The sequence below is a fragment of the Phyllobates terribilis genome, unplaced genomic scaffold, assembly GCF_046119375.1.
Source record: "Phyllobates terribilis strain yellow unplaced genomic scaffold, ASM4611937v1 Scaffold_12__6_contigs__length_324123572, whole genome shotgun sequence".
Classification (NCBI taxonomy): Eukaryota; Metazoa; Chordata; class Amphibia; order Anura; family Dendrobatidae; genus Phyllobates; species Phyllobates terribilis.
Genome location: NW_027362772.1, coordinates 38,112,149 through 38,126,316, shown reverse-complemented (window position 1 = coordinate 38,126,316; position 14,168 = coordinate 38,112,149). Strand labels below are relative to the sequence as shown.

General features: G+C 42.8%; 1 protein-coding gene across 1 annotated transcript in view; it reads left to right on the top strand.

The window, feature by feature from the left end:
- Positions 1–14,168, top strand: part of LOC141172003 (sialic acid-binding Ig-like lectin 13) — a 127,818-nt gene that overhangs the window by 65,033 nt on the left and 48,617 nt on the right. The window contains exons 2-5 of the mRNA XM_073655765.1: positions 4,065–4,232; positions 6,588–6,692; positions 7,826–8,188; positions 12,526–12,822. Of these exons, the coding sequence (XP_073511866.1) occupies positions 6,620–6,692; positions 7,826–8,188; positions 12,526–12,822 (733 nt within the window). The 5' untranslated portion in view covers positions 4,065–4,232; positions 6,588–6,619. The remainder of the gene's footprint in view (positions 1–4,064; positions 4,233–6,587; positions 6,693–7,825; positions 8,189–12,525; positions 12,823–14,168) is intronic.

The following is a 14,168-nucleotide window of genomic DNA, read 5'->3' as shown; positions in this document are numbered from 1 at the left end:
ACCTGTCCGCCTCAGGAATACGAAATATAAAGTTCTCCTTGCAGCGTGGGTCTAGAAGTGTCACCAACCAGTAATGACTGTCACACAAAGTTTGGAGAACGCGAGGGTCATGGGAAAGGGAGAGTAACATAAACTCAGCCATGCGTGCCAGACTGCTAACAGGCAAGACTTCCGTGTCCTCACCAAGAGGATGACTGACCATGCTCTCCTCCTTCTCCTCCTCCATCCCCTCCACTCTTTCTTCAGGCCATCCATGCTGAACAGACGGTATGACAGTTGTGCAGGTAGTACCGTTTATAGCGCATGAAACTAGCTCCTCCTCTTCCTTATTGTCATCCAATCCAAGGTGGGATGAGATGAGGCTGGGCTGTGAGTAATCACCCTGTATGGTTAGTTGCTCTATCTCATCGTGCTCAACCTGCAATGCATCCTCTTTAATTGTGAGCAGAGCACATTTCAGAAGACAGAGAAGCAGGATGGTGACGGTAATTATGGCGTCATCGCCGCTCACCATCTTGGTGGAGTCCTCAATGTTTTGGAGGATGGTATATATGTCTGACATCCGTGTCTACTCCTGAGGTCTTATGTTTGGAGTCTGAACTGAATACCGACGGCCTTGTTGATGCTGGTAGACAACAACTGCCCTCTTCTTCTCACAAATCCTTCCCAACATCTGGAGCGTAGAGTTCCAACGCTTGGGGACATCACACACGAGTCGGTGAGCCGGAAGCTGCAAACACTGCTGAAGCACGGCAAGGGCGGCGGAAGCTGTAGCTTACTTTCTAAAATGGGCACACAGGCGGCGTACTTTGACAAGCAGATTCGGCAGCTCCGGGTAGGTTTTGAAAAACCGCTGAACCACGAGGTTAAGTACATGGGCCAGGCATGGTACATGTGTGAGCTCACCTTGCCTCAGAGCCGCTACCAGGTTTCGGCCATTGTCACACACCACCATGCCTTGCTCTAGGTTCAGCGGTGTCCGCCACAGATCTGCCTGCTCTATCAGAGCTGTCCACAACTCTTCAGCATTGTGCGGTTTGTCACCTAAGCATATTAGCTTCAGCACAGCCTGTTGCCGCTTGACTGAGGCAATGTTACAGTGCTTCCAGCTTGTGATTGATGTGGTCATTTCGGAAATGAAGGTTGAGGAGGAGGAGGAGGCTGAGGAGGATGAGGTGCAGGACCTGTAGATTGTAGACTGTGGGGGCAACCCTGATTGATCTTGGGCCTTGGGATGATGTGTTCCGTCCCAAGGTCTGACTGGGTCCCGGCATCCACTATGTTAACCAAGTGTGCCGTCAGAAATATGTACCGTCCCTGCCCACAAGCACTTGTCCACGTGTCCATGGTTAGGTGGACTTACCTGTAACTGCATTGTTGAGGGCATGGCTAATGTTGTGGGACATGATGTGTTTGTGTAATGTGAGGACAGCACACCAGGAGAAATAGTGGTGGCTGGGGACCAAGTACCGAGGGACGGCCATCAGGTTGCGTAATGCTTCCATCTCCATGAGCCTAAAAGGCAACATTTCGAACGCAAGCAGTTGCGAAATGTGGGAATTTAGTAGTGAGGCCTGTGGGGCGTTGGCTGCATATTTGCGCTTTCGTTCCAAGGACTGGGGTATGGACAACTGAACGCTGCGCTGGGACAAGGACGTGCTTGCTGATGGTGCTAGTTGAGCGTGTGCAACGACAGGTGCAGGGCAGGAGGCATCTTTGCATGCACTATGGACAGGGGATTGGTTTGCACGCACAACAGTGAAAGAAGCCGTGGTGTCACCCGCAGACACTGTTTCTGGACCCTTTGATTCGGCCCACAAAGTTGGGTGCTTTGCAACCATGTGCCTGATCAGGCTGGTGGTGGTCTAAACGGGAGTTGATAGACTATCCAGAATAGACTTGCGGCCTAGCGGGAATTACCGGTGACCCCTACTAGGGCCATACATAGAGAACTCATATGGTGACTCCCACATCTGGGTGCATCACATTTATGCAGAGAACTTGACCCTTATTCACTGAAACTGTTTCTCATTGTTATTCCAAGTTGTTATTATCCCTGTTACTAACCCCCTTGCATAATAATTGTTCTACATATAAAGTGGTTTTAGCAATCCCTGACTGTTCCCGCCTTGTGTCTCTGTACGTTGCATTCTGGCACCTGCTCTACAGTGATCTGATCAGCTGGTTCCTCTCTTACCACTAAAGAGGGGACACAGTGACTGAGTTTTGATGGCAAATGCATGGCTCCCATGTTCTCCAAGGGTATGAGTAGTCCAGAAAGAGCCAAATAAGCTTTCTCAGACAAATTGCTTTAAACAGTACAAGCATGGATAGTAAAGTGTTGTTGCCTCTAGAGACTGTCAGCAAACAACTACACTGCTCAAAAAAATAAAGGGAACGCTCAAATAACACATCCTAGATCTGAATGAATGAAATATTCTCATTGAGTACTTTGTTCTGTACAAAGTTGAATGTGCTGACAACAAAATCACACAAATATCATCAATGGAAATCAAATTTATTAACCAATGGAGGCCTGGATTTGGAGTCACCCTCAAAATTAAAGTGGAAAAACACACTACAGGCTGATCCAACTTTGATGTAATGTTCTTAAAACAAGTCAAAATGAGGCTCAGTATTGTGTGTGGCCTCCACGTGCCTGTATGACCTCCCTACAATGCCTGGGCATGCTCCTGATGAGGTTGCGGATGATCTCCTGTGGGATCATCTCCCAGACCTGGACTAAAGCCTCCACCAACTACTGGACAGTCTGTGGTGCAACGTGACGTTGGTGGATGGAGCAAAACATGATGTCCCAGATGTGCTCAATCGGATTCAGGTCTGGGGAACGGGTGGGCCAGTCCATAGCTTCAATGCCTTCATCTTGCAGGAATTGCTGACACACTCCAGCCACATGAGGTCTGGCATTGTCCTGCATTAGGAGGAACCCAGGGCCAACCGCACCAGCATATGGTCTCACAAGGGGTCTGAGGATCTCATCTCGGTACCTAATGGCTATCAGGCTACCTCTGGCGAGCACATGGAGGGCTGTGCGGCCCTCCAAAGAAATGCCACGCCACAACATTACTGACCCACTGCCAAACCGGTCATGCTGAAGGATGTTGCAGGCAACAGATCGCTCTCCACGACGTCTCCAGACTCTGTTATGTCTGTCACATGTGCTCAGTGTGAACCTGCTTTCATCTGTGAAGAGCACAGGGCGCCAGTGGCGACTTTGCCAATCCTGGTGTTCTGTGGCAAATGCCAAGCGTCCTGCATGATGTTGGGCTGTAAGCACAAGCCCCATCTGTGGATGTCGGGCCCTCATACCACTGTCATAGAGTCGATTTCTAACCATTTGTGCAGACACATGCACATTTGTGGCCTGCTGGAGGTTATTTTGCAGGGCTTTGGCAGTGATCCTTCTATTCCACCTCGCACAAAGGCGGAGGTAGCGGTCCTGCTGCTGGATTGCTGCCCTCCTACGGCCCCCTCCATGTCTCCTGGTGTACTGGCCTGTCTCCTGGTAGCGCCTCCAGCCTCTGGACACTATGCTGACAGACCCAGCAAACCTTCTTGCCACAGCTCACATTGATTTGCCATCCTGGATGAGCTGCACTACCTGAGCAACTTCTGTGGGTTGTAGAGTCCGTCTCATGCTACCATGAGTGTAAAAGCACAACCAACATTCAAAAGTGACCAAAACATTAGCCAGAAAGCATTGGTACTGAGATGTGGTCTGTGGTCCCCTCCTGCAGAACCACTCCTTTATTGAGGGTGTCTTGATAATTGCCCATAATTTCCATCTATTGTCTATTCCATTTGCAGAACAGCATGTGAAATTGATTGTCAATCAGTGTTGCTTCTTAAGTGGACAAGTTTCACAGAAGTTTGATTTACTTGGATTTATATTCTCTTGTTTAAGTGTTCCCTTTATTTTTTTGAGCAGTGTACAATATAAGCGGAATAAGATTTGCATCATTCCTTGTGGTCATGAGCATTCGTTGAATAACAGAGTATGAAGGAAGTTTCGTAAATTCATGACATTTACTTCTGCATTTTAGGTACATGAACAGTCCGGTCCCTGAATAGATTCAGTAAAGATCAGGCACAAGCTAGATGTCCACAAGTTCCAAAAAGAAAACTAGGAATGGCTCATTGTATACAATAATGAAAGTGTGACATTAAAAATAGGAAATTTTAAGAAGATGTGCCACATAGGATAATTCAAGGTAAGAAAAAATTTCCTCAATAACATAGGATATCGAGGTACTGCTGATTAGACATGATATAATGAGTTACTAAGACTTAATGAGTTAAAAGTATAGACATTTATGGCTTACATATTGGTAATGGGGGTTTGGTAAGCATGTATCTGGGCGCAGGGTGTTAGTGAAAAGTCTACAAAGATTAAGGAAAGGATGTAGGATAATAAGACAAAGGGCCAAGGTGGCAATGTTGGTCTTTGCCTGGATTAAAAGATGTCATACATAAGTTGTGAATGTTACAAAGTTTTTGACAATGTTTGACCCCACTGGTGCCATGATTGTGTCTCATGTCCCTCATTCCTTGCAGAGGGGTGGTTGCACATATAGTATGTAGTCACTTTTTACATAATGAATGGGAGACATGAAGACAGAAAAATTAAAATATAGCTACCAAGGTATGATGAACTACTGATTATCACTCGAGGAGCTGTGTGATTCCAATAATTCAGAAAATTACTGTATTGAATAATGCGAAGTAGAGATGCACATTAACGGACTCCACTCCATTCATTGTCTATGGGACTGCGAATGGAAGGCTGCTAAGCTCTGTACTTAACTATTTCCATCAGTCCACACACCCACTTGTCCACACACACACTGTATACGCCGCACGTACCACCACACACACACTGTATACGCCGTCCGCACCACACATACACTCTATACGTTGTACGCACCACACACACACACACACACACACTGTATACGCTGTACGCACCACACACACACACGCTATAAGTTGTATGCACCACAAACACACACACACTGTATACGCTGTACGCACCACACACACACACTGTATACGTTGTACGCACCACACACACACACACTGTATACGCTGTACGCACCACACACACACACTCTATAAGTTGTATGCACCACACACACACTGTATACGCTGTACGCACCACACACACACACTCTGTATACGCCGTACGCACCACACACACACTGTATACGCTGTACGCACCACACACACACACACTCTGTATATGCCGTACGTACATTTTGTCCTCATGTGGATACAATGTAAACTAAAGAACCTTTGTCATCAATTTTTCTATGTTAATAAAATGTTACCTTTACTTACTTTGTTTTCATTTTAACACAGGGGGAGGGGTGAGTGCACATGGGAAAGAGGACACACAGGGGGGAGACCGCTCTAAGGAGAGAACACATGAGTAAAGAAGATAGCACAGGGGTGGAGAGAGAGAGCAGTCAAGGGGGAGAGCACATGGGGTACACAGGTCAAAGAAGAGATCACATGAGAGGAGAAGACAGCACAGGGGGGAGAGAGAAAGCGCACAGGGGGGAGAAAGCTCAAACGAGACAGCACATGAGGGGAGAACACATGGGGTACACAGGTCAAAGAAGAGATCACATGAGAGGAGTAGACAGCAGATGGGGGAGAGAGAAAGTGCACAGGGGGAGAGAGACAGAGCACAGGGGTGAGACCTCTCAAACGGGACAGCACATGAGGGGAGAACACAGCACAGGAAGGAGAGAGACAGCAGACAAGGGGGAGAGCACATGGGGTAGACAGGTCAAAGAAGAGATCACATGAGAGGAGAAGACAGCAGATGGGGGAGAGAGAAAGTGCACTGAGGGGAGAGAGACAGAGCACAGGAGGAGACCGCTCAAACGGGACAGCACAAGAGGGGAGAACACAGCACAGGAAGGACTGAGACAGCAGACAAGGGGGAGAGCACATGGGGTAGACAGGTCAAAGAAGAGAGCACAGATGGGACAAGTCAGCACATGGGGGAAAGAGAGAGTGGATAGGTGGGTGAGCACATGGGGGAGAGATTCTCAACGCTGCAAAGCCTGCCCCCATCGTGACATTACCGTCCTTCCGATGAGATAGCATTGGGCCTCCATCTAGTATCTATATAAAACGCATGATATTATTTACGTGACACAATCGTGGTCTACAGGGGCAGGAACGCAGCAGAACAGTCCACCACTCTTACAAAACATTTTTTGACACAAGTTACTGGCTCCATTGAGGCTTTCATCAGGAGATTTGGCAGAACCCCTGATGAAGCCATTCACCATAATTATGTAGACAGTCACTTTTGTGCCTCGTTTGGATTCTGTTTTGACGTTATCCATTTTTTAGGCAGGCACAAAAGCGTGGTAGACCACTTCAGATGGAAGCCCTGACAGAACCACATGGACCTTTCCTAAGAGACTTGAATCTTTTAAGAAATTTGGTGCATCTTATTTCTACGGGCTCTGAGTACAAGACCAAAATATGAAATGTGAACATTGCTGTGTTTTTGTTAGTTTTTCTTAAATACATTATGTATTTTGCTACAGGCCCTATAGAATACAAATAGAGAAAACAGAATATGCTGTGTATAAGAATTTGGATTTTCGTGGACTATTTGCTTTTAATTTTGATTGTATCTCAGCAATGGAACAGTAAGTATGAGCTTTCATCATGATGTCTCTTTTAAGAACCTGTCATTGAACCCCCACCTAATGTATCCAGTGTCAGCAAGAAGCCATTTCTAGTGCATGATTCCTATTGGCTGGCTTGTACATTAGCATGAATCTCTCTACTGCTTGAGTGCTACTGAGCATGTGCGACCACCAAGACACATGATGTGGGTGTTGTGAGAAGGAATAAAAGTAGCTCTGAATTATGCAAAAAAAAAAAAGTTTTGGGCATTAATATCTCATTAAATTGTATTACTTTATAATGTTTGGGTCTAGTGGGTGTCTCCCCAGAAATTAATTACAACAGTGAAAAAATGATGTGTTAAGTTCCTTTGTGAATGTCACGTCTCTAGATCTATAATATAATTCCTGTTTTCCGGTAACCAGTACCTTGATTGCATATTTATGTTTCACCAATCACTTAGTTGACTGCTAGATTTTATGAAGATGATAACACCTACATCTGGGTATGGGAGGAAATATGTACAGGCTAAGGGTTGCTTCATAAGTGTGTGCAAAACATGATTGATGTTGCAAAATAATGCAAATTGCCGGTTGTGTGAGATATACTTATTAAACTTGCCCAAGGATGAAATTTATCACAAGAGTCCAGACGATGAGATATCTGGTGCTGTTCGCAGGGTCACCACAATGGATAGTGGCTTAACCAGTGCTTGACTTGTAGAAGTAACGTGAAAGGGACCATACATGACGTTGACAATGCATTAGCTCACCTACATCTAAAGTAATCACCTACAGTACAGGTGATTTATGGTGGAGCTATGACTGCCAGCCTAGCTGGGAGACTGAGTCTGTCCCATGTTTGTACAACAGGTGTCTGACCACAAGGTTCCTTGTTGTTTTCCTCAAAGATCTGAGATAGTTAGTGTCATAGCAATTACCAACATAAAACTTGGAAAACATTTGGCCAGTAGTAACTAAATTTGTATTGTTAAGCTTATGGATCCCTATATGGGATATACGGGAGAAGGACATTTTGGACTCTCCTGATAACATTTCTGGTGGCTAAAACGATAATAGTTTTAAAATTAACTTCACATCTTCTAATAAAAAAAGTATTTTATTTAACACCATATCTGTTTTTTTTCACACAGATATAAACTGTCAAACACCTGGTTATGAAATACTCACAGATCAATATGTGAGAGTACAGAGAGGTCTATGTGCTCATGTTCCCTGCACATTCACCGTTCCCAGAAATATAAGACTAAGTAGAAATACCAATGGATTCTGGATCAGATCACTTGGACAAGCAAGTCATTATGTGGCTTACCGATCAAATTTTCGACTTTACACAAATGGACGTTTCAACCTGATTGGGGATGTGACCAGAGGAGACTGTTCATTGTACATAGAAGAACCACTGATTACAGATGAGGGTGTGTATGTTTTCAGAATGGAAGACCCTCCAACACTTTTCACCTACACAAACATCCGCCCTTATGTGGACGTAACAGGTGAGTGTAACGATAACATAAGTGATGATCGTAGACGTCCTTTTCACCAGTTCTTTACTTTTCAATCCATTTAGCATATTCTCTAAACACATAGAAAAAAATACATTATTTCCAATTTGTTAATAAAAACCCTTTATTGGTATAAACTTGAATAATATTAAATAATGAAAAACAGAAAATATTGTTTGCATGACCCCATCCATCCTCCCACCAGTTGTCCTGTCCCCTTTGCAAAAAAGCACCTCCAAAGTATTATGTTTGCACCACCATGCTTCACGGTTAGGACAGTGGTCTTCAGGCTGTACTCATTCTTCTTCTTTCTCGAAACACGGTGAGGTGGAGTTGATACCAAAAAGATATATTTTGGTCTCATCTGACCACATGACCTTCTCCCATGCCTCCTCTGGATCATGTAGATGGTCATTGGCGAACTTCAAATAAGCTTGGACATGTGCTCGTGTAAGTAGGGGGACCTTGTGTGCCCTGCAGGATTTTAATCCATAATGGCATAGTGTGTTACTAATGGAAATGTTTGAGTCTGTGGTCCCAGCTCTCTTCAGGTCATTGACCAAGTCCTTCCATGTAGTTCTGGACTGATTCCTGACTTTTCTCAGAATCATCCTTACCCCACGAGACGCGACCTTGCATGGAGCCCCAGACGAGGAAGATTGACAGTCATCTTGTGTTTCTTCCATTTTCTAATAATTGCACCAACAGTTGTCTTTTCACCAATCTGCTTGCCTATTGTCCTGTAGCCCATCCCAGCCCTGTGCAAAGCTACAATTTTGTCCCTGGTGTCCTTAGACAGCTCTTTGGTCGTGGCCATAGTGGAGAGGTTGGAGTGTGATTGATTGAGTGGGTGGATAGGTCTTTTATACAGGTAACGACTTAAAACGGGTGCAATTAAAACAGGTAATGAGCGCAGAGTAGGAAGGCTTCTTAAAGAAAAACACATCTGTGAGAGTCAGAATTATTGCTGGTTGGTAGGTGATCATATATTTATTTCATGCAATAAAATTTAAAAATAATACAATGTGATTCCCTGTTTTTTTATTTTAGATTCTGTCTCTCACAGGTGAAGTGTACCCATGATAAAAATTACATAACTCTCCAAGTGGGAAAACTTGCAAAATCGGCAGCGTATCACATACTTATTTTCCCCACTGTATAAATCAGACACTGCAATTTGTATCGACAGTGAATTTTTTGTTATTTCCATTTTTTATGATTACTTTTTATCTATTTAATATTTATTTGTCATTTTTTTTTCTGAGTGCATGGTGAGTTCAGGAGGCAGGATGAAAGGGTACAACTTACTGTAATAGCATTTCTCTTATAAGACATATTACTATCTTTCCTTTGTTTCCTTTATTCCATTAAACTGAACTTCTTGTGTTTCCCCCCTCTACTAACCTAACTCTACCTAACTTCGAAATTACCTTGGAGGGTTCAATCATAACTCCCAAGCAGCACGCCAGCTGCCTTGGGGTCATATTCGACACTAACCTTTCCTTTACTCCCTATATCCGATCACTCACTCGCTCTTGTCACCTGCACCTTAAAAAAATCTCCAGAATCCGATATTTTCTCACTTTTGAAACTTCTAAAACTCTTACTGTAGCTCTTATTCACTCTCGTCTGGACTACTGCAACTCTCTTCTGATCGGTCTCCCTCTTACCAAAATTTCCCCTCTCCAATCTGTCCTGATTGCGGCAGCCAGGATCGTATTTCTGTCCAGCCGCTTCACCGATGCCTCCACCTTGTGCCAGTCATTACACTGGTTACCCATTCACTACAGGGTCCAATATAAACTCATTGCTCTCACCCACAAAGCTCTCCACAGTTCTGCACCACCTTATATCTCCTCTTTCATCTCAGTCTATCATCCTACACGTGCCCTCCGTTCCACAAATGACCTGAGACTAACATCCCACTTAATCCGAACCTCGCACCTCTGTCTCAAAGACTTCTCTCGTGCTGCGCCAGTTCTCTGGAATGCTCTACCCTAGATGATCCGATTGATGCCTAGCCCCGATGTCTTCAAGCGCGCTTTAAAAACCCATCTCTTTAATCAAGCCTACCACCTCAAATACCCAGTAAACTAACTTTCCCCTGTTCCCTCCTAAATACTATTCAGAATCTGCTCCATACTGTTCATCTGTCTCTACACCCTCCATGCACACGATAACTGCACTCGATAATTGAGTATTGCACTTGAACATACAGGCTGATGACCGGATCATACAGCTTTATATGATAATCCCGACTTATTATAATTACCAGACCTGAAATAACAAGCACTTTCCACCAATTGAGTCCCCCCATTTCCTTGTAGAATGTAAGCTTGCGAGCTGGGACCTCACTCCTGAAAACATATTCATTCAAATACTCATATTTCAGTAATGAAGGAATTGACTGGACATTTAAAATAAATGTTTTTGAAAGAGCTACAGTGGCATGTAAAAGTTTGGGCACCCGTGGTCAAAATTACTGTTATTGTGAACAATTAAGCAAGTTGAATATGAAGTGATCTCTAAAAGGCCTAAAGTTAAAGATGACACATTTCATTTGTGTTTTTTGCAAAAAAAAAAAATCTTTATTTTCATCTTTTACATTTTAAATGTTTCAAAAAGGAAAATGGGTTGATGCAAAAGATTGGGTGCCCTGCATGGTTAGTAACTAGTAGGGCCCCCTTTTGAAAGTATCATAGCTTGTAAACGCTTTTTGCAGCCAGACAAGAGTCTTTCAATTCTTGTTTGAGTGATTTTTATCCATTCTTCCTGGGAAAATTCTTCCACTTCTGTGAGATTCCTGGGTCGTTTTGCATGTTCTGCTATCTTGAGGTCTAACCACAGATTTTCAATGATGTTCAGATCAAGGGACTGTGAGGGCCATTGTAAAACCTTCAGCTTGCACCTTTTGAGGTCGTCTATTGTGAATTGTGACGTGTGTTTAGGATCGTTATATATTTGTAGAAGCCATCCTTTTTTCAACTTCAACTTTTTTACAGATGGTGTTATGTTTGCATCAAGAATTTGTTGAAAATTCATTGAATCCATTCTTCCCTCTACCCGTGAAATGTTCCCCGTGCCATTTGCTGCAACACAATCCCAAAGCATGATTGATCCACCCCCATGCCTAATGGTTGGCAAGATGCTCTTTTGCTGAAATTCTGTGACCTTTTTTCTCCACACATACATTTGATCATTGTGGCCAAAGAGTTCTATTTTAACCTCATCGGTCCAAAGGCCTTGTTTCCAAAATGCATCATGCTTGTTTAGATGTTCTTTTGCATACCTCTAATGTTGAATTTTATGGTGAGCATGCAGAAAAAAATTTCTTCTGATGACTCTTCCTGGGCGCCATATTTGTGTAGGGGTCTCTGAACAGTAGAACAATTTGCCACAACTCTAGCAGTGGTTCTGATTTGCCTCTCTAGCAATCCTACGAGTTGCTCTGAAATTTTTCTTGGTCTTCCTGACCTTATCTTGACCTCCAGTATTCCTGGTAGCTGCCATTTCTTAATTACATTTCAAACTGAGGAAAGAGCAACTAGAAAACGCTCTGCTCTCTTCTTATAGCCTTCTCCTGCTTTGGTGGCCTCCACCATTTTCATTTTTAGAGTGCCAGACAGCTGCTTATTAGAAGCCATGGCTGCAGCTTATTGGCACAAGGTTAGTGGAGGCTGGGTTTTTATAAAGCTGATAAATTTGCATCACCCGGCCTTTTCTAACTGTGATAGTGAACAAGGCATAACCCTAACAGGCTAATTATGGTCTGAAACCTTGGTCAGAGTTATCTGATCACAGAGATCTCCAAGGGTGTCCAAACTTTTAACAGTAATTTTAATGAGGGGAGCCCAAACTTTTACATGCCACTGTATATGGTCATATAAATCGTTTTCTGCATGAAATACTGCTGACAAATTACCTTAAAAGTCAATAACATTTGTCAAAGTAGATTTGAGATGTATTTTATAGTCAATGATACATTAGTTATATGGAGGCACAGAAGAGGTGGAAATTACATGGAAAAAAGAAATATTTTTCATTAATAAGATATATTACGATGTTTATTATACTCAGTTGGACTATTGCTGAGTTTAATGAACTAACAGTCACCATTTCAACCCATGCCCTCCTTCTTCTTGTAACAGTCTTTTTTGATCTGAAGGAGTACACAGCCAAGACACATCATCTTTAAACTTGCAAACATAACATTATCTAAATAATCGATTTCCTATAGTAGAACTACCATTTTAAATTACAAGGAACCAAAAGCAAGAATTGAGAGTTAACTGTCCAACCTGTTCTCACATTAATTTGTATTTTTGCAGAGCTTACAGATAAACCTACAATCTCTTCTACAAGGCTGGTGGATGGGAAGGAAGTGACAATGACTTGCACAAGTCCTGGTAGATGTCGAAATATAACACCACATATTTCATGGGTAGTAGCCATGAATGGTACAAGACAGATGATATATAATATAACCTATGAAGGTGGCACCAGAACCTTCCACAGCAACATCTCATTCACACCGAGGAAATCACACAACAATTCCCCATTATTCTGTAGAGTGACTTTCAAACAAGACTTGTCCACGGCGGAGAAGCAAACTCTTAACGTTGAATGTAAGTCAAACTCATTATAATATTACATTTGAATTGCCCCTAAAAATATGTGTAACACCCTGGGGTCTCCTAGGACTGTAATAAATCCCTTTCAATCTGTTTAACACAAACATCACCTTAGTAATGTTCAAGTGACTACAACATTAATTCCTGTGTGTAAATAGCTGCCATTTGAGAAAACAGCTTGTTTAAGTACAGACTGGACTAATGACATTATATGCTATAATATAAATAAGGTCCAAAAATTATCCAACTTTTTGTATTCAGGCAAATTGTGCTGTTGCTGCCTCTTAGTCAAGGGTAGCATATAAAGTTTCTGTGCAGGGGTCTACCTGCAAAAAAGCATTTGCTCCACCCCAAACCTGGTTGAATCATGTAAAATTTAAATGATAATCCAAAGGAAGAAAACCGAACATATGGTCTAAATAAGATCAGAAAGGCAAATCTTAAAGGATAAAATATATTTATTTAAAAAACTATTTTATACGGTGGCACTAAAGAATAGTGCCTGCACTTACATAAAATTTAGACTATTAAAAGATGATCATACAAAGCATGATTAAATGGTCATGTTCATAAAAACATAATGACAATGCATCTAGGACCACACAGAAAGAGACACACAGAAGAGATCCATATATGAGAAATTGCCTAAAGATGGAAATACAGGATATGTTGGAAAAAGATACCCCAATATGAACTCCTATAGATGGAAAAGGACAATATATATATATATATATACAGTGCAGACCAAAAGTTTTGACACACCTACTCATTTAAAGATTTTTCTGTATTTTCATGACTATGAAATTGTACATTCACACTGAAGGCATCAAAACTATGAATTAACACATGTGGAATTATATACTTAACAAAAAAGTGTGAAACAACTGAAAATATGTCATATTCTAGGTTCAACAAAGTAGCCAACTTTTGCTTTGATGACTGCTTTGCACACTCTGGGCATTCTCTTGATGAGCTTCAAGTGGTTGTCACCGGAAATGGTCTTCCAACAATGTTGAAGGAGTTCCCAGAGATGCTTAGCACTTGTTGCCCCTTTTGCCTTCACTCTGCGGTCCAGCTCACCCCAAACCATCTCGATTGGGTTCAGGTCTGGTGACTGTGGAGGCCAGGTCATCTGGCGTAGCACCCCATCACTCTCCTTCTTGGTCAAATAGCCCTTACACAGCCTGGAGGTGTGTTTGGGGTCATTGTCCTGTTGAAAAACAAATGATGGTCCAACTAAACGCAAACCGGATGGAATAGCATGCCGCTGCTAGATGCTGTGGTAGCCATGCTTGTTCAGTATGCCTTCAATTTTGAATGAATCCCCAACAGTGTCAACA